This window comes from Lissotriton helveticus, chromosome 5_1, assembly GCF_964261635.1.
Source record: "Lissotriton helveticus chromosome 5_1, aLisHel1.1, whole genome shotgun sequence".
NCBI lineage: Eukaryota > Metazoa > Chordata > Amphibia > Caudata > Salamandridae > Lissotriton > Lissotriton helveticus.
Window position 1 is genome coordinate 1,297,886,438 of NC_136065.1, and position 25,554 is coordinate 1,297,911,991.

At 46.0% G+C, this 25,554-nt stretch overlaps 1 protein-coding gene across 2 annotated transcripts in view; it reads right to left on the bottom strand.

Moving 5' to 3' along the window:
* Window positions 1-1,460: 1,460 nt before the first annotated feature.
* Window positions 1,461-25,554, bottom strand: part of CD53 (CD53 molecule) — a 269,108-nt gene continuing 245,014 nt past the window's right edge. For both annotated transcript variants that reach the window (XM_078644132.1, XM_078644131.1), the window contains exons 7-9: window positions 9,865-9,948; window positions 5,768-8,118; window positions 1,461-3,211 (exon numbers count right to left, since the gene is read on the bottom strand). In XM_078644132.1, the coding sequence (XP_078500258.1) occupies window positions 8,047-8,118; window positions 9,865-9,948 (156 nt within the window). In that variant the 3' untranslated portion in view covers window positions 1,461-3,211; window positions 5,768-8,046. The remainder of the gene's footprint in view (window positions 3,212-5,767; window positions 8,119-9,864; window positions 9,949-25,554) is intronic.

The window sequence follows — 25,554 nt, forward strand, 5'->3', positions numbered from 1 at the left end:
AATTGTGACATACATCATTAACATTCATGAGGTAGGTCTATTTGCGACCCTCTCCAAATCACTATTTAGGAAATAGGGGCTAAGTAACCCATTCTACATTAGTAATAGAAATGACCAAATAGCAATCCTCACTATTTGGTAATCGCTATTACTAATATTCATACATCTAGCCCTATACCATTTTTACTGTGGCTTTTATGACTCATGCTAAAGCTTTGTGCTTGGTATGAAATGTATAAACAGAAGCAACTTTGGTGTTGTCTATCACAGGACTGTCGGGTCACAGTGGAAGTCACCGGGAGGGTGACTCACTTGTGTACTCATCCTTTTAAGAGCAGTCACCTTGTTAGACATCATGTTTGGAGGTAGGGACACGAGACAATGACTACCTGGCGCAGTAAGCCTGGATGTCAGGACCATTGCTATTTTGTTCTGCAAGAACATATTTCTAGTTTGAGAGTTTGCTTTTGCAGAGAAACATCCCAACCAAGACATCCACTTGGCAAAGGTTCCTTGCCTTCAGTTGAGCTACCAATGGATAGGCTCCACTGAAGAAAGGGATATTCTGTCAGGTGGGTGGAGAGATCTAAATCTGGCAGATGGTCCTCATCCAGGGAGCCGAAGGCAATGGTAACTGCTTATCTGGTGGTTCAGCTGGCCCCAACTAGATGTTAAAAGAAGTCCATAGCAACCTAGCAGTTCCAACACAGAGCAGAGATGCAATTTTACCTCAGTCATTTGTCAGTATTTAGCTAGCCATTGTTGGACTAATTATTTTCCCTATGGTGATGTGAAGGCAAGATTTTATGGTATTCTCTGCCACGAGAGCACTCAATTTATCAATTTTTCTTCAATATTAAAAGCTCTTTTATCTTATGCCGATATGGGTATTGGCAACAAAGCTGCTTCTCAGCTAATTTACCATCTCCGTCCCAATCCATGTACACCGACGAAACCTAAACTCTGCGGATTATGAATGCACTTCATAGCTGGAAATCATGCAGCACAGAGGACACCGAGTAGCCTTGTATGTAGGGGCACAATTGTACCTAACCTAAAGTATTTTCTTTCTTGGAGGGATACATACAATCTATACAATTATTTGATTATTCTTGTCATATGGTGGGTCTAGTTGCAAGAACGTGTATGTGGTGGTTGGTGTTGTTTTACCAGAATTCACCGATAGTTCATACCACTCTTCAGGAGCTTGCTAGTGTACATATTTTACACATATGTTTGTATGTTGGCATGAGGCATAGAGCCTTCACCGTTAGATAGACTTGACATGTTGGTCTCTGCCACAGGGTAGCAGACAAGGGATGGAGATTGCTGGGTAGGTTGGCATTGTCCAGGTGCTATCACATAGCTACAATAGGATCACCTCTTCAAGCCTCTGAAGGCAAGGACAGCTTGAAACAAGCAGGTGTATTCATTGTTTCTCCAAATATACCAGTGAAAAATTAGAAGTTTACTAGTTTATGATTTATTATTTTTCTTTATTTTATTGACAGTGGCTTCCATGTGCTAAAAATATAATATTGTTTATTGCTCTAAAATATTATAAAATATTCAGAAACTTGTGTAGACTGCAACAAATGTTAATCGTTTCCATATTATAAGATAATGAAGCAGTTATCAACCACTCAGAACATTAATATAAAAATTATAAAAAATAACCTGTTGAAAGACCAGAGGAGACATGAAACTGCACTAACATAAATACTATGTGCACTCATGCCTAGCAAAAACCCAGTTAGAAAACCTCTCCCCCCCGACAGATTTCCCACAAGTCTTACATTGTGAAAACTTTGGGGTGTGCATACTCATACTCGGCTGTCCATGTTCCTACTGTTACAGTTCTGTAATGAGTGCTATCCACAGCATGGAAAGAAATGCTTTTCAAACAATACTTACGGTTTGGATTAAGCACCCATTCTGCCAAAGTAGTGTTTATGGATTTAGAAAATTTGACTTCACTGCAATGGGTCACAATATTTCCCTCTCTTGGGGAAATGTCTTTCCCCACGGATACATCCTATCCCATGCCCCTCCTCCAGATGTGGGTGTGATATGTTCCCCTTTTGATCTTAAAAAGAGATTTGCTTCAGCCTTTGGAAGGGTAAAATTCATATTGTTTCCAGGTTGGAAATGGGACTGAGAGGAGTTTATGAAGGTCATTTTCACACTCTATAACAAAGAGAACCAGGAGATATTCAGGTCCAGCACACATGCTCCAAGTACCATTAATCTATTGAGGAAAGGGGTGTGGAGTTCCTCAAGGTAAGCAAAGTGCAAAAAATTCAAGCTCCAGGTAAAGGAATGTGCTCCATTAGGAGCACGGACCCTCACAGACCCAAATGGGTGTCATGCTTCATCATTGGGCTAGCTCCTTGTTGGGCCGGCGCTGCAGTGCCCAACGGGCACCCACTAGCGATCTTTTTCTTAGCTGTCTGGTGAAGTGGGGGTGTGGGCTCAAGTGCAAAGTGTAAAGTGGTGGTAAAGGGTGGGTTAAAATACGCATGGTGATGCTGAGGATCAGTCTATTTAATGATTGAGCTCACTAGCCTAATTAGAATGTCAACGCTAATTTAGGATATGATGGTCCTAGTTAGCTTGCTGAATAAATTGATCTAAAACAAGGTCAACATGTTTCTCGCCTCAATATGTCAGGAAACAATCATGTGGCGATTCTTCAGGACCTAACAGAAAAAACCTACACTACATTCTGACTGAATTCAATTGAGATGATCATTATAAGAGTAATTAGTCACACAACAGGACAAAAAGTAATATTGTACCATAGGGTATCGAACAAGACCCCTTGAGGTAGTAGCAGAGGAACCGCCTATTTGCATATTGGACGCGTAGTAGCGCCCGACGTTAAGACCTACCCCAGTTCGGAACTGCACACCCCTTTTTCAAAAGGTAATTTTCCCACCCCATAAGTGCAATTTATGAGTGCAAATCTCTCTGCAGTCTTGGCGGAGATCTCCACACACATAAATGCAGTGCTTTATTTGTGAAAATAAAATAAGTGCTGATGTCCAAGGCGCTGCTCAGATACCCATGGCAGGAGTTATAAAATAACCGCGTGCCATATACCTAGGGTGCGCAGTCCTTTAATCAGCTGCCAGGCACTCCGTGCCCAGTTATCTCTGTATTGCAGGTTTCTGTTTGCTCCCTTGGTGACAGTTTTTCTGTCTTTCTCTTCCTTTTTTAGGTTTTGCCTCGCCAAAAAGATGCGCTCTGCGCATCTTTTTCGCGCAGGCGAAAACCTGATGAGAATTGTAGTGTGCTTTGGGTCGGCCCTCCTCATTCATTGGCTGGCTCCGTAAATGGAGCCTTGCCATTGGACGAGGGGCCTGTCCGTCAATGCCGGACCAGACACGGGGGCGTTCCCGACATTCTTTGGCTTTTGCCGACGTCACGCGACGCCGGGAACGCCCCCGATTCTGTTCCGGCATTGCCGGCACCTCCCTTGCTCCCCCTCCCGCTTGTTTCCTGGTGTGGGAAATTAAACAAAGGTTTCTTTCTTCATACTGAAGCATCAGTGTGTTCCTGCAGATACTGACCTCGGTGGAAATGACAATGTTCCTTTAAGACGGCCTCCCACCATGAGGCAGCCTCGGCAGCGGCGAGGTGCGCCCTGTCTGTCTTGATGTCACGACAGGCAGAGGCCACCCCTTCGGAGCTCGCGGAGGCGGGCGTGCTGTTTCAGGAAGTGACTCGCTTTCACTTCGCTCGCAGCGGCTCTTCGAGACTTCAGGAAAAGAAAGTTGGGCAGAGCTGCAAGCTGGTCCGGCTGCTTCCGAAGGCAGGACCATGGGGTAAGCTCACGCGCTTGGCGTGCCTCTTTCAGCCCTGCTGTTCCACATGGGCCCGTCTCTAATAGAGCATCGTGTCTCAAGTAGGCAAAGGCTTGCATTATACGTTCTTTGTCAGACCTAAGAACATTCGTAACCTAAGACCACTCGCTCTTGTTCCCAGTAGGTTGGAAGGGCTTTCCAAGTGCAGGCGGCTCTCTGTCTGTCCCAAGGACAGAGGGCAGTGACCTGGCTCGTTGCTGCCCTATGTCCCGGGTTAAGTGCTGTTTGCTTGTTGGGAGCTGAATGCATGAGCGCAGGCGTCCATATTGAATTCCTGCAGATTATTCCACCCCTCTACTTGTGCAGCCAAGGCAGTACCGGTTAGGACCAGTTGTGACTTTGGTTTACTGGGAACCGCATTGACCCCACCATGTTCTACCAGGCTCACCAGGTTCTGACAGCCACTCAGTGGCGATGTGCCTTTTTCTAAAACCATCTTTCTAGACCATTTTCGACGCTGCAGGCAATACAAACTTTGGTTAACGACTCTGGAGGCCATTCCCAGATGTTGGCGAAAAAACAGCTGATTGAAAGTGAGACCTGCTTTGTCTAACGTGATGTGTCTGTGTTATAAAGAGCAGAGCTGTGAGGCGGCACCAGACAATGTCCAACCACTGGAACAAAGGAAAAGGACTGTGCATTTGTAGATGGGGTTTTCTTCATTGCCTACCATACACATTTCTCATGCCTCATTTCCCCACCTACTTCCTGCGAGCATAATGCAGTGGTAGTCCCTAAGACAGGTAGCCAACCCTGTATATCAAGGTATTAAAGAGATTTGTTGGCTTTTATATGGGTCAGTACAATCAGTGTTGTCACAATATGCCGCAAAAACCCAAGCAGACGTCATCAAACAGCAATATTTTAGAATGTCTATTTGTGGTGATTGTCACTGATGCAGGAGAAGGTAAACAAAACTGTTTACTTTCTTCCCTTCACTGCACGTCCCCTTTGAAGGCCCCGTATGCTTGTCAAACTATATATGTGTGTATATTTTTTATTGTGGGGAAGGTGCAGCGTATCATTTAAAGACCGGTATAGATGCAGCTGGCAACGTCACACGCAGGGCGACAGAGTGTACAGCATCCTAGTGTTGCTCACCTGCTAGGATGGTAGCTGAACACATGGGGCCACCGTAGGTGGAGACGGTTGGTTTACCCCTCTGTTTCTATTGCCCTGGCCTTCAGGAGGAGAGGAGAGTAAGGCAAGAGGTTTCATAAGGGGTTGTCTCCCAGGGCCGGGCCTCCTTGGCGATTGGCATTAAGGCAGTGGATATTGATTGGACAGTTGCATCCAAAGTGTGTTGGGGTTGTTTTTTGGAGGTGAGCTAAGGCAAAGACGGGGTGCCACGGCTCTGCCAGGGGCAGGAGCCATGCATGCTTCCGGTCCACTGGTTAATGATACCATGATGGTGGAAGCTTCAGAGTGGAGCTTCAGAGTGGAGCTTCAGAGTGGAGCTTCAGAGTGGAGCTTCAGAGTGGAGCTTCAGAGTGCAGAGTGGAGCTTCAGAGTGCATATTCAGAGTGGAGCTTCAGAGTGCAGAGTGGAGCTTCAGAGTGCAGAGTGGAGCTTCAGAGTGCAGATTCAGAGTGCAGAGTGGAGCTTCAGAGTGGAGCTTCAGAGTGGAGCTTCAGAGTGGAGCTTCAGAGTGGAGCTTCAGAGTGGAGCTTCAGAGTGGAGCTTCAGAGTGCAGCTTCAGAGTGCAGAGTGGAGCTTCAGAGTGCAGCTTCAGAGTGCAGAGTGGAGCTTCAGAGTGCAGAGTGGAGCTTCAGAGTGGAGCTTCAGAGTGGAGCTTCAGAGTGGAGCTTCAGAGTGGAGCTTCAGAGTGGAGCTTCAGAGTGTCAAGAGCAATGCCAATAGCTCGAACTTTAACAAAGGCAAAACCATTGCATTGTAAATGCTTGTTTTTCCAGTTTGTGAGTTTTCTCCTCTCTTGCTCTTGGGAAACGTCTGATGTGGAGAAATAAGTGCTGGTTCCGAGAAATAGGTGCCGGTGGCCCCCACCCGCAACCACCAGCTCAAATTAAGCACTGCATAAATGGATTTCCACATGCTAAGAACCCTTTTTATGACTTCCTGGCAGATGTTAAACAGGTGTTTAAAACTTTGTGCCGCTGATCATTAAAAATTATGAAAGTGCTAGAAACTTGAAACCCAATAAGATGTGGTGTGCAAAATTATTAAAATAGTGATTATTCTATTAAAACAAAGGTTCCACCTTTTTCCATGAAGCTGCACATGTTTTCAAAAATTACGAACTACTTAAATACCTTATTTATGAATTCTTAGGATCTGTACTCTTTAGTGTGAAGATTAGAAATCGGCAGCTTCTGTTCACCACGTTTTGAGGTATTTCATCTGCTGACCAGTTTATTTGGGGTGCTATAGGTGGCCTCACTTAAGCTATATTGTGTTGTCCTTTCTCGGACCCCTAAATGTTTACTACAAAATATATACTAGTTCAAAAATAGCCATTTCTAGGTAAACAAAAACAAATCAGACCTTTGTAGTTTGGTGATAATTGCAACTGGTGAATTAACAAATTGATTAAAAAAATGTTTTTAATGAAAAGATGACGTTTATCGTTAAAACAATAATTTGGACTTAGTATGGATAGGCAGCTCGGAATGGAAACAAAATCACCGTCGAAGTTCTTGCAAGTCCGACATTAATAATAATTATAAGAATAAATACTTTAAAAAATAAAGGACGGAAGTGGGTTTTGGGACAAAAAAACGTGTCTTTGAACTTGAAGCCTAACATTCTATTTCTATCCTGGCAGAAGAATACAGGAAAAACATGGAAGGTCGCTGAATAAAGAGGAACGCCGAGGTGGGTACAGGTTAATAAAAAAGGTAAATGTCGAGAGAGTTGGGAAAATGAGGGGCTGGAAGGTGAAGACAGAACTAAAGTACAAAAACTATAATGGAGCAACAAAAATATAATGATTGTGGGAGGTAAGAAGAACGGATTCGGAAGGAAAATGGAAGCGAAAATATACGAAAATACCGGGTGAAGGAAGGGAACCACCCACTATCCTGTCAAACCACAAAAAATATTAAGAGGAGGCAGACCAGGAGGAGGGTCCATATAGTATTAAACATTGCTGATGAGGCGAGAGAGGCATGCATGCGAGGTCAAGGAACGATAAGGGATCTGGGAGAGGAGCCACAGCAGCAAACCACTTCATAACAGAAACAAATGTTTAGAATAGGAGGAAGTGCGGTAGGAGAAGGGTGGAAAGTTAAGATACAGTGTGAGAAATCCAGTGGCGTGAAGAGGGACAACCATGCACGACATCTCAATGAACAACGTGTATGTGCAAACATTTGTAAAGGTGGGGGATATTTCGAATAATGCACTGATGGGGGAAAGGGTGTTAGAGATGCGGGTACATATTCAAACTCTATAGGAAAACTAATGAATTCCCATAACCTCTGCTCAATTAGATATCTGTTGCAGCCAGCCTTTCACAGGCTGGATTTGTAAAAATACCATTATTTTTTTGTAAAATTGAGATCATGGGTTTAATAGAAAGGATTTATCAGAATGGGGTTTCACAAGTCGTATTTCCATCCATATCACATACACCAACGTCTAGCTCAGTAGATTTCCTGTTGGGTACAACACAAGCAACTCTGTGAATTTGTCAATTATTCCTCTCTGGATTTACCTTAGCATGGATGTCAATATTACTTAGTCTGAGTTGTATCACTAGGACCATTGGAAAAGTTGTTTGGCCCACAATGCACTTGGGTGCTGTGTATCTCTCATCTTCTACCACCCCTGCTGCTTCCCCAATGAAATCACTTTGTTTGGTACATACTGATGAGCTCTGACAATTTAGCAATTTGATGTTGTTTATGAGGCCTTATCTTTTAAAACGCTCACATTTGAAGGAATGACAGTAGCTGTGGTTGTTCTCAATCCCTTTTGTGTGCCCAAAAAGTATTCATTGCCTGCTTTTATATTTCAAATGCATTCACAAAGCATTTTAGTAACTTTCGGACTCCAAAAGCACGGCCCCTCTGACTCCAACACAGATATCAATCCTTTAGCTTGGAAGTTCAATGTAACTGATTTGACGTGGCCAATAGGAAATGTATCTTGATGAACGTGGAAGGTTTAGATTTTCAGATAAAACAGTGGGATTGTAAATGAAGGGCTTGTGGTCTTGGCTCTATTTTCCGTATGATCTGCTGGTTTTGGCAATCTGGCAGTAGACCGTGAGAGCAAAGGACATGCCCAGCACCTGCAAAGACACAGAAACACACTGAATTTACTGACAATAAATGCACTGACAAGAGCTCAGCAGCATAAGAGGAAAATGGTTGCACCATTCAATGTTGGATTTTTCACGTTAATCCCATAATTTAGATATTAGGTTACCAATGCGGGTTTCCACATTTTAAGTTACAAAGTTAGCACCACCTCTGTTATGTTCTGTAATGTTGTATAATTCAGGCAGATCTCTTTACAGAACACTACATCACGAAGGAGTAACAGTTCACCTCCTGAGCTCTTAGACTCCTGCCCGCCTGTGTCTATGTCATATCAAGCAATTGTAAAGCATGCTAAATCATTAATCTGTGTATGAAGGATTAATGATCCAATTGTTTAGGGATTCCGCTATTTACTCTTTGTGTGCACTCCTGCGCTGTCAGGATAGGAAGATACCTTAAACTCCCAAGACTAGGCTAACCATGACTTTGTCAATAATTTAGAGAACATAGGGAATGATGATGCTGCCCTATGGCACGGTATAGTTTGTCGGACATGGGTAAAAACAAAGACAGTATATTTAGGAACGACAAAGCACATTAATCGGCTACTCAGGCTGATATACAAAAGTTAGATTTTTTAATTGAGTTGCATTTTATACAAAACAGGGTAGTATCTTTCCAAGTACTTTCCAAGTACTGGCTTAAACGTTCATCTTCAGCCTCTAACTACAGGCCTCTGTAGAGATCATAATACCTTCTCAGCCCCTACATTACATAACTCTCAGCCATAACATGGAGAGGCGGCCGGGCTGGAATCCTAAATCAGCCCTGGCAAAAAAGTTCCACCCAGTCCCACAGTGCAGGAGGCCAAGAAAGAATTGGGCCTTGAGGGCATGGTAGGGTCCTGGCAGCCATCCTGCTCTGAAAGCCTCCCATTTGCCAGCAGGCCATCTCCAAAAAAAAGGCCAGCATGACACATTGACCAGACCAGTCCTGCACACCAGGATATTACATAGAATGTGAAGGAGTAGAGAGTTCTTTATCATGCTCATAATATGTTCAGTATCAGTCACGTCAAGGACACACAAGCATCCGAGCTCCTTTTCTTCTCTACTCTTCAAGGAGCTGAAACACTTCCCTTGAAGCAACTCACACTCCATGGGTAACCATCCAACTCTGTAGAGTTCACACTCACAACCTTTCCAACAGCTGCTCTACTCCTCTCACTGCATGCCCCTCCACCCCTGTAAGTCTCACTCAGCACCCTCCACTGCCAATCCTTACTATTGATGTTTTATGTGCTTTCCCCCTGTTTCGCTCCTTCTACTGGGCTACCAACCTTAAACTCATGTCCACAACACTCCATTGCTTTAAAGCTGGGATTGCAATATATAAGTAACATATAAAGCACATGAATATATGTATATGTGTATATATAATTCCCTTTTCTCTTATTCGAGGACTCCACGGCACTCCTTGCAATTTGGTACTTCCTTGCACCTTGGTAACCAAGGTGCAAGGAGGCACCGAAACACGTTGACGTTATTGCTTACTGCCGGTGGTCAGGCGAATAAACATAACTGTACCAACTTGCACCAGAGTGCTGTGGAGTCCTTGAACAAGGGAAACCGGACTGATATATGCAAAGTCAGCGCAGGTGGAGCGCTGAAACTGAGCATCACCAGCGATCAAGCTGCTCGACAGAAACATGCTGAAAATAGAGGATATATATATATATATATATAGTGCAGTAGTACAGGTTTCTTTATTCTTACCTGAATGATAGAAATACAGATTATTCCGATTCCAACATATAGAAAGTTCGATTCAAACCATCTTTTCACTTGCTCCAGGCAACCCTAAAATAAAGAAATAGTTACGTTGATGGGCAGAGGCAAACATATGGCAACATGTACATGTCATAACATCCTCAGAGCACTGGGTGTGTCAGCAGTGTATTAAGACGATGCCCACCAATAACACCAGGAATGATACCTTCTTTGGAACTATGACAATGCCCCCACGGGCTGTAACTAAAACTGTTTACACCTTATTCTAAGCCGAAATTTTCCTTACAGAGCTCTCTCAGGACAGTGCCTGACCTCAAGATGGCGTCTGGATTTTGTTCGGACTGCGGTTTCTCATCTCTCCAACTCCCCCGCTTTATTATGACATTCTCTGATTGCCCCTGATCATTATCCTGACAACGGAGTCCGAGCCCTATGTCCGATGCCCGGTGGAGCTGCTTGGTTCGGCTATAGAGGAGATCAGCCCTGGTTCATCCCCTCGGCCGGCCCTACCCAGCCGGACATTGGGCACAGTTTCTCCCTGTCTCCCTTTTTTTTCTCCCATCCCTCCCCCTCCCCAGACGAATTTCCGTAATTTTGCTTTCTTTTTTCCTATGTTTGATTTTGCTCTTGGAACAAATGTAACTTGTAACCTGTAACTCTGATCCTCATGTAAAGAGCTCTGATACCTCCATGAATGTGCCCCTTGCCAAAGCACTCCTTCTCCCCTTGTTGGGGAGGGATCCAGCATTTATGCCCTGGAGTCTCAGAGACTAGTCTGAGAGAGCCCACATTGATAAGGGAGTTATACATAGCGGAAGACTGGGAATGGCTCCTGTAACTCATGTATCTCAAGCAACTACGCTCCAGTAACTGATGTAACTTTGTAACTATGCTTTGAAACAATTGTCCTTTCTCATGTAAAGCGCTCTGATACCTCCTAGTCTAGCCAGCGCTATATAAAACTTTTAAATAAATAAATAAGTAATATCACAGGTATTTTAGTTACCATTGATGTTTGTCATTTCCTTCTGTGGTTTAAGTCTTGCTTAATGATTCTGTGGGCATCAAATGGGCAGGTAGGAGCAGCGCGGTGCGTCCATTGGGGCGTAGGGGCGTAGCCCCACTAGCCCACATGGACCCGCGGCTGCAAGGCAAATAATAAACACTGTTGTACTTGAAAAATAATCGCCATGAGTAATTTATTTAAGCGCCGAGCCGGAGCACCGCCTGGAATCCGGGCAGCACCCGAGTTTTGCAGGAGTGCGCTGCGCACAGGGGGGCTGTCCTGCGCAGCTTGAGTGACAGCAGGGCTGCAGCAGCAGAGACAGGTACCCCTAGCGTGCAAGTGAAGCTTTGTGCTGAAACTAGCCCGAGCATGCGCATTTCGGTTCCCCCCATAGAGAGTGACCAGGGGGGTGCTGGTTTAGCCGGGCAGCAGCCCGCAGCTTTAGGAAGGGCGAGAGGGCGAGCTGTCAGTGCGCTCCCCATGCCAATCCTGGCGCTGCATGCAGCGCCAGGATGGGCCGGTCACCGCGCAGCAGGGCAGGGCAATCCACTATTGGATGCCACGCGTGGGTGGTGCACACTGCTGCTCTGGCGCACTGCATAATGGCCAATCACTGTGTCTGACTTCATATAGTCATACAGTGATTGGCCATTTTGCGGCGCACGGCGCTGCTGACGTCGGATGGCAGGCAGGATCCGGTTCTCTCTAGTCTCTGGGGCCCTGGGACTCGCCTCGTGGCGTCTGCACTGTGCGCATCACTCAGCCAGCCTGCTTTCAGCCTGTGCCCTGTGGTTTCAATCTCACTCTGACTCAGTCGTCGATCGTCGTCATCTCTTGCTTGCATAATAGTGAGTAATAGTATAGTATTAGTATAGTTAGTATCAATGAATGATTCACTCAGTACGCAGAGCCTTCAGGTGGTTAACCGTTTCATTCAAGTTAACTTAAGTTATTAAGTATAGTATGTCTGTGGCACAGAGGCAACCGCAATAGCCTTTCTTCTTTGGCCTTGTAGGAGGGGATGGTATGCTCCCAGCAGGCACTTCACAGCAGAGGTTGGCCAATCTTTAACATCAAAATTATTTTTTTTAATTCCTCAGACAAAGTGGCAACGCTGGCGAATTAATTACTGCAAAAGTCAATTAAAATTCTTCCAAATATTGTGTACGATTAAACTTCAATTAAAAGAATTACATTAAATAACGAAGATGAAACATAGTTTTAATTAATCACTGCGAAGGTGCCAGTTTACATAAATACATTTATGCTCGGTACGCAGGGGTAAAAAGCATTGCCATTGGCTAATGTGAAACATGTTGTCTTGTATATTGTATTCTTGAGGAATTATGTTGAACTTAAACGGCAGAAAATGCCTACAGAGACGTGAAGTGGCGCGTGCCATCCAGGAAATTTTCAAATAGGCCCAGTAGTGAGATTTTCAAGTAACTTATGCTGCAATCACTGATGGCACTATCGCATGAGCGGTATGATTGACCCTAAATGGATGTATACCACATTGAAATATATGTTCTAAAGTGTGTAGCAATAGATTAAGGCATCTCAGTCATTTGACGCAATAAGGGAGTGAACATATTCATCATGGATCTGACGAACACATTTCAAAAAAGCTACCACTTCATGGTTCAGTAATTAAGGGGCCTTAATACGACATTTTCCACGTCATACAAATTTGTGTCAAGCAGCATCAAGTCAGTCACTCTTTGAATTTCACAATAAACAATGCTGTTTGAACCCCTCTAGAGTGTGCCAAGGAGCTTTGTTTGCCACCTGCGTTAAGCAGAGCTTGTATGTATGAGGAAATGGTATGACCCTTCCCTGAATTTCCCCATGGACTTGTTTAGGAGGCCCAATCGTCAGAGTCAGCTACAGCGTGAAACAATGGGGGGTATGCACTTTAGAGTCCATGCGTTCATTAAATTACTTTTACTCTCTCTCTTGATCTTTTTAATTGTTACCCGCGCCGCACGAGGTTCCCAGAAATATCCGTCCCCCTACTACTCCCTAACATTCCGAGTGCGACGGACAATCTTAGCAGGCCGCAGGCTCCGTCCACGGCCACACCTCATGGCCCTGGGAAACGCCACCGTAGTTTCTGGATGTCTATAAGGTGGCTCATTTCATTCCTAAGAAGCCGGGGTCGCGACAGGAGGAGAAAATGAAGGTTAATGTCAAAAGATTTGCTCTCATTTTTTGTCCTCATTTACCATTGTGTCTATGATTCGCCAAGGACTCGCTCATGGGGAAATTACACATCTGAAGGAGGGGTTCACAGAGGGCAGCCTCGTTTTACACACAGTATTGCCGTTCTTCTGCCTTTTGTAAACCCCCGAAGTCACTAAAGAAAAAGCACATTAAATCTAGAAAAGGGGCGTGCTATACAATTGAGCGGTGGATAGGTACATAGTAGGTGGCGATGGCAAGAATAATCCAGGATCCGGGAGATTGTTTTTAAGGGGTTAATCCACCTGCAGCACAGATCCATTTACAAGCGCCCGGTCAGTTATTCATAGTGTCAGAGGGGGCACCAGGTTTTGCGTGACATCATCAAAGCAGTCGTGACTTTCTGACTAGCATCATTTTCATTCTTGGGCAGGGCACAACACTACACAGCACTACAGATTCCAGAAAGCTTCTTGTTAGAGTCACCTGCAGTCTACGGTCCGAAGACCGAAGAAGCCAGAATGTTGGAAAAGGCTTGAGCTGTGATGCTGCTTGTAAATACACAGGAAGAAAAGTAAACTGTTAATAACAAGGTTCGATTATTATCATGATGTGAGGTCTGTGCGTGTGTGATTGCTTTGTTGAGAAACGCTGGCATTCTTTAGACTTCAGGCAGCATCGTGACGAGGACAGCCACACGAATATGGTGACCACCTCACTCTATGTCAAGGTGCAAACAATTCGGGCCCGAGATCTGGGGTGCTTCTAGGCCGCGGCGCAGGGGCTTAGACTCCAACCTGACGTGGCTCACGTGTCAGCTGCAGCCTGAGACTTTCACTTAGGGTCAAAACCCCACTCTTTCCACTAAATGTGACATTGTGATCCTGAGCCAATTGCTTCATCTCCCTCTTACGTAGGTATTTCCCAGAAATGCATGCAACTGTGAGAGCTTCGAAATGGGCTGACACCTGGCTGCATTATGCGCTATATAGTAGCTTCGAAATGGGCTGACGCCTGCATTAGGCGTTATATACACTAGGGCTAGGCACTATATACATTACTGGATACTTGCATGCACCCCTTCGGTGTGGGGCTGAGGGAATAGGCATAACCCAGCAGGACGGGGCTGAAGAGCACTGGAAAGCCTGAATTAGGCGCTATATACAATACTGGACATTTGGAAGCACCCCTTCTGGGGGGGTGGGGAATAGGCGCTCATACATTACTGGACATTTGTACGCACCCCATCTGTGGAGCTGAGGGAACAGGCATGGCGCTGCAGGGCACCGGAAGCATGTGTGTGCTCCAGGCCAGGAGGCTGCGCTGCAGGTCAAGGAGAGGTGCTCTGGGTGGTCCCGGCACCTTGCACTGAAGGTTGTTAATGGTATGGTTGAGATGTTTGCACATAGAAGTTCGAGGTACGCTAAAAGAGCTGCCATTGCCTTCATTTCCAAGTAAAGCATTGCTCAGGCAGTAAAATGCTTATCATACTGTGCAAACTTCATGCATTAAAGTGCTGCGCAGCAGTTCCCGTATGTATGACATTGATTGTTGGAATACATTTGGAATGAATGACAACAAATTGTTCAGGACAGCATTTGTTTTAGCACTTTGTGAAAGCTGATAATCTAAATCATTGCGACTGACATGCCTTTATTTAATTGCCTCAATCTGTGCATTGTCCGGGCGTGAGCCACACTGTTAAAAGTTGACATCATGGTACTTCAAACTGGCAATTATTTTCGAGGTGGACTCGGTGTGCCATTAACTTTTAGCGTGATCTTTGTGTGCACCATGTAGCCGGTTCTTGCCACAGAGATACACATTTAATGCAAGTGGGTGTCTTTGCCATTCAGGAGTCAGACATCACTTAAGAGGAAGTTGGCAGGTTTTGGAGCTTTTTTCAGCAGCATACATAAAATATTTGCTTCCTTTGACTCAGGTGACAGACTGATGAGCAATGTTAAATAAATGCTTGGACTTAGGGGTTCACTTTCCTCTTTCATCTGCCTGTATCTTGCCCCCAGCATGTGCTTTTCATATCTGTGACATTGAATGTCTTACCTGGTTTCATCTGATTTCTGGTTTTCACGTTCCTGACAATGTTTGGCCACATTACCCCGGCATGGATTTTAAGCTGTAATCTAATGTTTATTTAGGCAATAATGGTGATGTAACGAAACTGGTGCTCATGTAAAGCGCTCTGATACCCGATGTCTCGGGTCTACTTCGCTATACAAAACAGAAAATAGAAACATCAGTTGTTGGCCTATATATGTAGGTGTGTTGGCAGTCTGCCAGACTAAGGGGCCGATTAGGATGGCGGACGGACTTGCGTCCGTCCGCCATCCCAGAGGTGGAGGGACCGTCCGCATGGGCTGCGGCGGTCCCTCCGTGCAAATTAGGATGTGACCGCCACCCTGGCGGTCACATCCTGGATATTTAACATTGTGGCGGGTGCTGCTTCAAGCAGCACCCGCCGCAATGTTAAAAGTGCATGTTTTACATTTACATGCACAAAGCGGCAGGCACCGCGCGGTGCCTGCCGCTTTGTGCATGTAAATACTGGGGGGTACCATAGGTACCCCCCATGTGCACCCCCCACCCGCCTACACCCTGGGGGCCCGCAACGGGCCCCCAAAATCAAAAGTACACATGCTTTTCCACGGCGGAAAAACCGCCGCGGAAAAGCATGTTTACTAATGCATCCTAATTTGGCTGGCGGTGTCTGATAGACACTGCCAGCCAAATGAGAGCTTTTCCGCCGCGGTTGTAATCCGACCGCGGCGGAAAAGCAGCGGACAGAAACCAAGACCCACCAGCCATCGTAATGCGGCGGTGGGTCTTTGGTGACTCCGCAGAGGATTTTCCGCCTCCCCCGGGCCGGCGGTGGCAGAAAATCCTCCATCCTAATCGGCCCCTATGTTTGTGGTCCCAGTAGTGAAATAGCAGCAGGCGGCAGCGCAGAAGGTTAATGTGCCTGCTGCAAAGAATATATACCCGATGCAGATCACAAAATGCATATGATGTAAATAGGTCAGTGAGTCACTGCTTTTGTCAGAGAGATCTTTTTGTTATTTGCAGTTTGTAAGTTAAAATCCTAACATACAACAGCGAGCAATTAACTATCATCTAAGAGCTGGATGCAAACTGCAAGGAAAAAATTGGAGCGTTATGTTTTTTCCCCACAGTCTTTGTTTGATTACCCTAGTGTTTCAAAAATAAATTGTTATCTTTTCATTTTCAGCACCTGACAACCTGACAACCTGAAACATTACCGCTTTTTAGGGCAATTTTTCAGCAAACAACAAGAGGACCCCAACCTCCTTTGCTGCTCTTTCACCCCGGCTACGAACCAGCAAACACCAGTGTTAAAGGTTCTCTGATCACCTTGAACTGTTGCTCATTCGTGCCTGACGAGGGATCTCTATCCCTATCTGCTGATTGTATCCCGCTTCTGCTGCCAGAGCTGACGCTCGTCTTCCTTTTTGCCCCGTGGTGCGCCTCCCCTTGACTCGCTGGTGTGAGCGTGAGCTGCAATCTGCACGCTCTGCCCTTCGCTCCCAGCTGGAGTCAGTAGGGTCGAGGCCAGGGAAAAAGAACTACAGCGCGTCAAGCCCAGGGGACTGCGAGGACCAGAAATCCCAGCTGGGGTCAGCTGGTTCCTCTTCCCCCAGGCGACACGCCCACGGACACGCCTACTGACGAGGCAGGATAAAGCTTCGTGACACCCGCTTCGCGGGCGCCACTCACCGGTTCTCTGATCACCTTGAACTGTTGCTCATTCGTGCCTGACGAGGGATCTCTATCCCTATCTGCTGATTGTATCCCGCTTCTGCTGCCAGAGCTGACGCTCGTCTTCCTTTTTGCCCCGTGGCGCGCCTCCCCTTGACTCGCTGCTGTGAGCGTGAGCTGCAATCTGCACGCTCTGCCCTTCGCTCCCAGCTGGAGTCAGTAGGGTCGAGGCCAGGGAAAAAGAACTACAGCGCGTCAAGCCCGGGGGACTGCGAGGACCAGAAATCCCAGCTGGGGTCAGCTGGTTCCTCTTCCCCCAGGCGACACGCCCACGGACACGCCTACTGACGAGGCAGGATAAAGCCTCGTGACACCCGCTTCGCGGGCGCCACTCACCGGTTCTCTGATCACCTTGAACTGTTGCTCATTCGTGCCTGACGAGGGATCTCTATCCCTATCTGCTGATTGTATCCCGCTTCTGCTGCCAGAGCTGACGCTCGTCTTCCTTTTTGCCCCGTGGTGCGCCTCCCCTTGACTCGCTGGTGTGAGCGTGAGCTGCAATCTGCACGCTCTGCCCTTCGCTCCCAGCTGGAGTCAGTAGGGTCGAGGCCAGGGAAAAAGAACTACAGCGCGTCAAGCCCGGGGGACTGCGAGGACCAGAAATCCCAGCTGGGGTCAGCTGGTTCCTCTTCCCCCAGGCGACACGCCCACGGACACGCCTACTGACGAGGCAGGATAAAGCTTCGTGACACCCGCTTCGCGGGCGCCACTCACCGGTTCTCTGATCACCTTGAACTGTTGCTCATTCGTGCCTGACGAGGGATCTCTATCCCTATCTGCTGATTGTATCCCGCTTCTGCTGCCAGAGCTGACGCTCGTCTTCCTTTTTGCCCCGTGGTGCGCCTCCCCTTGACTCGCTGGTGTGAGCGTGAGCTGCAATCTGCACGCTCTGCCCTTCGCTCCCAGCTGGAGTCAGTAGGGTCGAGGCCAGGGAAAAAGAACTACAGCGCGCCAAGCCCGGGGGACTGCGAGGACCAGAAATCCCAGCTGGGGTCAGCTGGTTCCTCTTCCCCCAGGCGACACGCCCACGGACACGCCTACTGACGAGGCAGGATAAAGCTTCGTGACACCCGCTTCGCGGGCGCCACTCACCGGTTCTCTGATCACCTTGAACTGTTGCTCATTCGTGCCTGACGAGGGATCTCTATCCCTATCTGCTGATTGTATCCCGCTTCTGCTGCCAGAGCTGACGCTCGTCTTCCTTTTTGCCCCGTGGTGCGCCTCCCCTTGACTCGCTGGTGTGAGCGTGAGCTGCAATCTGCACGCTCTGCCCTTCGCTCCCAGCTGGAGTCAGTAGGGTCGAGGCCAGGGAAAAAGAACTACAGCGCGTCAAGCCCGGGGGACTGCGAGGACCAGAAATCCCAGCTGGGGTCAGCTGGTTCCTCTTCCCCCAGGCGACACGCCCACGGACACGCCTACTGACGAGGCAGGATAAAGCTTCGTGACACCCGCTTCGCGGGCGCCACTCACCGGTTCTCTGATCACCTTGAACTGTTGCTCATTCGTGCCTGACGAGGGATCTCTATCCCTATCTGCTGATTGTATCCCGCTTCTGCTGCCAGAGCTGACGCTCGTCTTCCTTTTTGCCCCGTGGTGCGCCTCCCCTTGACTCGCTGGTGTGAGCGTGAGCTGCAATCTGCACGCTCTGCCCTTCGCTCCCAGCTGGAGTCAGTAGGGTCGAGGCCAGGGAAAAAGAACTACAGCGCGTCAAGCCCGGGGGACTGCGAGGACCAGAAATCCCAGCTGGGGTCAGCTGGTTCCTCTTCCCCCAGGCGACACGCCCACGGACACGCCTACTGACGAGGCAGGATAAAGCTTCGTGACACCCGCTTCGCGGGCGCCACTCACCGGTTCTCTGATCACCTTGAACTGTTGCTCATTCGTGCCTGACGAGGGATCTCTATCCCTATCTGCTGATTGTATCCCGCTTCTGCTGCCAGAGCTGACGCTCGTCTTCCTTTTTGCCCCGTGGTGCGCCTCCCCTTGACTCGCTGGTGTGAGCGTGAGCTGCAATCTGCACGCTCTGCCCTTCGCTCCCAGCTGGAGTCAGTAGGGTCGAGGCCAGGGAAAAAGAACTACAGCGCGTCAAGCCCGGGGGACTGCGAGGACCAGAAATCCCAGCTGGGGTCAGCTGGTTCCTCTTCCCCCAGGCGACACGCCCACGGACACGCCTACTGACGAGGCAGGATAAAGCTTTGTGACACCCGCTTCGCGGGCGCCACTCACCGGTTCTCTGATCACCTTGAACTGTTGCTCATTCGTGCCTGACGAGGGATCTCTATCCCTATCTGCTGATTGTATCCCGCTTCTGCTGCCAGAGCTGACGCTCGTCTTCCTTTTTGCCCCGTGGTGCGCCTCCCCTTGACTCGCTGGTGTGAGCGTGAGCTGCAATCTGCACGCTCTGCCCTTCGCTCCCAGCTGGAGTCAGTAGGGTCGAGGCCAGGGAAAAAGAACTACAGCGCGCCAAGCCCGGGGGACTGCGAGGACCAGAAATCCCAGCTGGGGTCAGCTGGTTCCTCTTCCCCCAGGCGACACGCCCACGGACACGCCTACTGACGAGGCAGGATAAAGCTTCGTGACACCCGCTTCGCGGGCGCCACTCACCGGTTCTCTGATCACCTTGAACTGTTGCTCATTCGTGCCTGACGAGGGATCTCTATCCCTATCTGCTGATTGTATCCCGCTTCTGCTGCCAGAGCTGACGCTCGTCTTCCTTTTTGCCCCGTGGTGCGCCTCCCCTTGACTCGCTGGTGTGAGCGTGAGCTGCAATCTGCACGCTCTGCCCTTCGCTCCCAGCTGGAGTCAGTAGGGTCGAGGCCAGGGAAAAAGAACTACAGCGCGTCAAGCCCGGGGGACTGCGAGGACCAGAAATCCCAGCTGGGGTCAGCTGGTTCCTCTTCCCCCAGGCGACACGCCCACGGACACGCCTACTGACGAGGCAGGATAAAGCTTCGTGACACCCGCTTCGCGGGCGCCACTCACCGGTTCTCTGATCACCTTGAACTGTTGCTCATTCGTGCCTGACGAGGGATCTCTCTCCCTATCTGCTGATTGTATCCCGCTTCTGCTGCCAGAGCTGACGCTCGTCTTCCTTTTTGCCCCGTGGTGCGCCTCCCCTTGACTCGCTGGTGTGAGCGTGAGCTGCAATCTGCACGCTCTGCCCTTCGCTCCCAGCTGGAGTCAGTAGGGTCGAGGCCAGGGAAAAAGAACTACAGCGCGTCAAGCCCGGGGGACTGCGAGGACCAGAAATCCCAGCTGGGGTCAGCTGGTTCCTCTTCCCCCAGGCGACACGCCCACCGGCGTTACAACTATATATTATAACCGGGTCAACGCGTAGCGGGACGCGTGCGGGACCAAGCGCGGGGCTAAGCCCGGGCAAAGGGCGGTCCGTCTGTGGCCGTCCGGGGACGACCGAGGACGGGACGGGCCACCCCACTTACGCTTAGCCATCGAGGATCTACCAAAGTTATATCTCGAAACCAATTTGAAAATACATCTCAAGTCTTACGGATCAAATTGTTATCTCAAATCCTGAAATAAAGATTCTATAATTACATAAAATCAACTGCGATTAACATACCATCAATTACTCTTCTGATCCCAATTATGAGGGCAGTAAAAAAACTTCGCTCACGAACAATCTATATGAGGCGTATGGGGACTGAAACAGCTGTTAGAAAGTCTGCAGATAACTCACAGAAACCTGGCCAAATATCAAGTACTCCAGCTATAAACACATATTTTTCTACCCTTTCCAAGAAAAAAACAGTATCTTCATTTTCAACTGAAAACCAAAATAAGCTGGATCTTTCTATAAATAAGGAAAATTACGATTCGTTACCTCTCTTCGTCCAGAATACTGACAATCAAGGACAGACTAAATCTGAAAGTAACTTGGCAAATATTTCTCTCACTGGGGAACGCCAAAATCCGTCCCTAGATGCGGCTCAAATAACCCCTACAATACCAATAAGTAAACAGGAAAATGAGATACCTTCTGACGTGTCTATAAGTATCAATACGAAGCCAGAACAAGAAAAATCTGAAACATTATTGAGCCAAATACATCCTTTAACTAGTTCACCAGAAAAATCCCCTATCCTATACCCAAACCAGGCCAACTTCACTGATCCAATTTTTTCACATTTAACCTTTGGAAATACTACTTCTCCTCTCTCAAAGGCGCTTTTTACACTGCAGGAAATCTTGGAATCAGTACTTACTCATCTTGGTCAAATTCTTGCTAATTCCGATGACACTTTGGACGTACAAATAGGAATACTGAAATATCTGGTTGAAGAAAAAAAGAAATTATTTCAAAATAAAGACATTTCAAAAAAACTTGATTCAGTCGAAACATTAAAAGATGAAGATCTCCAAAAAAATAGAAATATGACTCCAAAACAACGAGAAGCTAGTACGCAAACGAATAACATAGCAAAAATTGTGACTAAAACAAAGGATTTAAGAAAGAAGAACAAACCTCTTATTACCTATTCTCTTAAAAAATTGTTTAAAGAAGAATCGGAAATCATTACTGGAAATAGCAATAAGCATTTTCCTATTTTTTCGTACAAAGTGTCTGACAACAACCAAGACCAGGGTATTAGGGACAACAAAGTAGAGTCATCGGGAGTCACTGCTGAACAGAAAAGTAGTCAACAAGAAAAGTCTGAAAAAAGTAATGAGAGGGAAAATGCTAGGGGGAAGAAGAAGAGAAAACCACTAAGGAGAATACAGAGAAAAAAAGGGAATAAACTGAAATTTCAAAAATCCACTCCCATAATCTTGTTGAACTCTCCAGAAATTCAAAAAACTCCGTTGGTAACACATCTGAACCCAAAAACTGAAGAATTCTGTCCAGTGGTAGAAAAAAGAACAAAAGAACGAATTACCAAGGCTACTGAGGAAGCGAAAGACATTATTTCTCAACCATGGGAAGGAATTCCATCTAAGCATATAATTATAGAAGAACTATTTCCTACTGACAAGATGCCATTGAATCGCGGTAGAATATTGAACCTTTTACAAGAAATGCCACCTCTGATCTCTCTGACAAGCAATAAAATTGATCTAGTTCTCTTTCCGAATAAAGAAAATAACAAACTAGCACAGGTATCCTTTTTTTCGCCAGTTCTGCCTGGAATCATACTAAGGGAGAAGGAAATTCTGCATAAAAATGGTTATGACGTAATTTCCGTAGTTGAACCCATACCCAATAATTTAAACAAAGGTATCCTAACTAACCGAAGAAGTGAAATTACTAACACACTCTGGGGAGAATCAGTATCAAATTCCACGAGAAAGGACTCACTAAAAATACAAGTAAAGCAAGGTGAGAGGTCAGTATGGTCCAGGGACTTAAGTCCTAGCAATAATGAGAACTCAACAAAATCTTGGGCATGGTTATCTGAAACCTTAAACAGTAAAAAATCTGTTAAACCCCAACAATATCAAGTTTAGCAAAGGTCTGACGCTACTGTCCTGGAATTTGGCTGGGAAGACTGACAAAAAAATGAAGTATGTAACTAAAATCCTCCCAGATATTATTGGTTTACAGGAAACGTGGATCACTAATCCCTTTAAACAAAAAGGATACTATGTATATGAAACCTTGGCAAAAGGATCTAGAAGGGGGCATGCCAAAGGTGGTCTAGCAATTTTATTAAAAGAAGATCACTCTTGGTTACAAGAAATAATTAATACAAATACGGATAATTTACAATGCTTAAAGGTATCTCTTAAATCTAAAATATCAGCCACTTTTGAAAAAATACTGCTCTTCAACGTCTATGCACCTCCCAGTAGCAACTGCGATCTGTTGTTCGAACGCCTAATGGAGACCATCTCTCACATTATTGAAGACCAATTTAATTTGCCATATATTATAATGGGAGACATGAATGCAAAAATGTCAAACTGCGAAATAAAGAAGTGGGCTCTCCTCTTTAAAGAGGAATCTTTGGAAACATCACTTCCTGTACTCCCAAAAGGAATGAAATCTGACAGGAGAGGTCGCGCACTATTATCATTTCTCCCTAGAATTAACGGGACAATTTTAAACGGTAACATCCATGGTGATAAACCAGCATCGTATACGAGGCAGGGTAATGGATCTCCCTCTATCCTTGATTACTTCATATGTGGGATCGGAGAAAAAGATCAAATCAGTCAACTTTCGATTACATTCAATGAGGAAAGTGATCATGCTATCTTATGTCTATCAACTGAATGGACTGCACAGTCCACTTTCCAGTATCAGCCGATATTTCATCAAACCAAACTGGAAGTAAACGCAACGAGGGGCCGAATATATTGGGGGACAGAAAATTTGGACCATGTGAGGCTACTAATCTCCCAAACTAATCTGTTGACTACTACATACTCAGTCGATCCTATAAAGAACTTTGACTGCATATTAAATAAGCTGAAATATGCATTACAAAGTAAGTTAGACCAATCAAAATCAAAGAAAAGCAAACGAAGTAGTAAACACAAAAATTCAAATAAACCAGTCATAAAACAAATTAACAGGTTGATACGGGCCCAGTATTTGAATTTCTCAATTACAAATAAAAAGGAAATCAACAGATTAAAAAATCAAGTACGACGTGAAAAAACTAAACAGAAAAAAATGAAGCAGGACACCAATTGGATTGAAATCCAACAAGCAGTTAAACAAAACAACCAGCGCAAATATTGGGCCCTGATTGCAATAATGACCGGAACCAAGAAAAAGTTGGAAGCAACTCCTGTCACAGAAGAAGACTGGGAAATTTACCTTCAAGAACTATATGGTCTGAACAAGTCTATTAATAATGGTGAGGCTGAAGTACAAACTCTGGGAAAGAATGACATGAAAATCAACAAAACGTCGGCAGTGTCTGTCTCTACGATCATAAGAAAGGCAAGAAGTACGGGTGCGTCGGGACCCGATCAGATACCTATTAAGGCCTATCAAATTGACCACAAAGAGTGGGGACGGTTGCTCTCGCCACTATTTAACTATATAATCGATAGTGGTAAAATGCCAATCTCCTGGAAGGGGAGTATAATTATCCCGATTTATAAAAAAGGAAAAAGAAGCATTCCGGGAAATTATAGGCAAATTGCCCTCATGGATGCTGCCGGGAAGATCTTTGCTGCAGAAATATTGGATAGGCTGAAAACTTGGCCATTTTCCCTGGGTTTAATCCCTAAGTTTCAGTCTGGATTTCGTCCAAACCATGCAGTGACTGACAATGTAGCGATCTTCCAAACCATTCTGGACAAATATGTATCAGGGAAAAAGCAAACCATTTATGCAGCGTTCATAGACTACTCGACAGCCTTCGATCGAGTAGATAGACCAACCCTGTGGTCAAAACTGAGAAGAATGGGCATACCGGAACAGCTATTGCTTTTAATAGTGAATCTACACAATGATACCTGGTGCCGTGTCCAAATGGGGAGTGATAAGGGCCTATCAAGGGTAATTCGCACATCTAACGGCTTAAAACAAGGGTGCCTCTTGGCTCCAATTTTATTTTCTTTGTACTTAAGTGATTTACCATCCAAATTACAACAAGGTTTAAGTACTCCGCCAAAGATAGCCAATGAGTATATTCACTCTCTGCTGTACGCGGACGACATTGTCTTGTTCGACCTAACACCATTCGGACTTCAAAATCTCCTAGATATTTTACATCAGTACTCTAGGAAAAATTTCTTAATTCCAAACATAAATAAGACCAAAGTGGTTGCTTTCTCAATCCAGAAGAAAAGGGTGAGATACGAATGGAAGTTGGGAGGGGAGAAAGTAGAGCAGGTAAAGGAATATACTTACCTGGGCAGAATCTTCTCACAAAACGCGAGTAACAACAGTCAAATTGATCACCTAAAAAGGAAATGTGACCTACATGCTGGGGCTTTGTCCCGCCTATATTCTGCTACTGGACATAGGCACTTTTCTGCACTAATTCAAGTTTATCGAGCCAAGATTCCGCCGGTCATATCTTATGCTTCGGAATACATCCCCATTAATCAATGGTCATATATGAACTTAACTGAAGGTAAAATACTAAAAAAGTTATTGAAAATCTCCACATCTACTCCAGTACAGGCGTTGAGACTGGAATGCAACATCACGAGTGCCTATGCTACAGCTGTAGCTAGTATCATAAGGTGGGCCTATAACCTTCTCCACTCTAAAGAAGGCACTCTACGAAGTTTATTAAAAGTTGAGACATTTAACACCGGTTCTACCAATCTCACATTTTCAAAAAACATGCGAGAGGCTTTTCAGCTTGCTAAAGTAAGTGTGGAAATTCTGTCTACATGGTCTCCAGCCCAACTCAAACTATTTTTAAAAAACTTCACCCCTAAATTGAGTTATGACATTGACCACTTACATTGTGCTAGTTTATCTTTGTATAAGACCTATGTGGACTCCCATGAATACAAGCAATACCTGCCCTACCTAGACTATACCCTCATACACGGTGCAAGGCGCGCAATTATGATGCTGCGCCTGGGAATACTTCCTGTACTAACTCTTATTTCTTCCTGGAGATCAGACAAGACAGCTTTATGTACCTTTTGTCAAGGGGGCAATCAGAATTTGGAACACCTTCTTTTTATATGTCCTAACACAGAAATTGTGAAGGCAAGATTACTATGTCTTACGCCCATTTATCGATCATGTAGGATCGTAA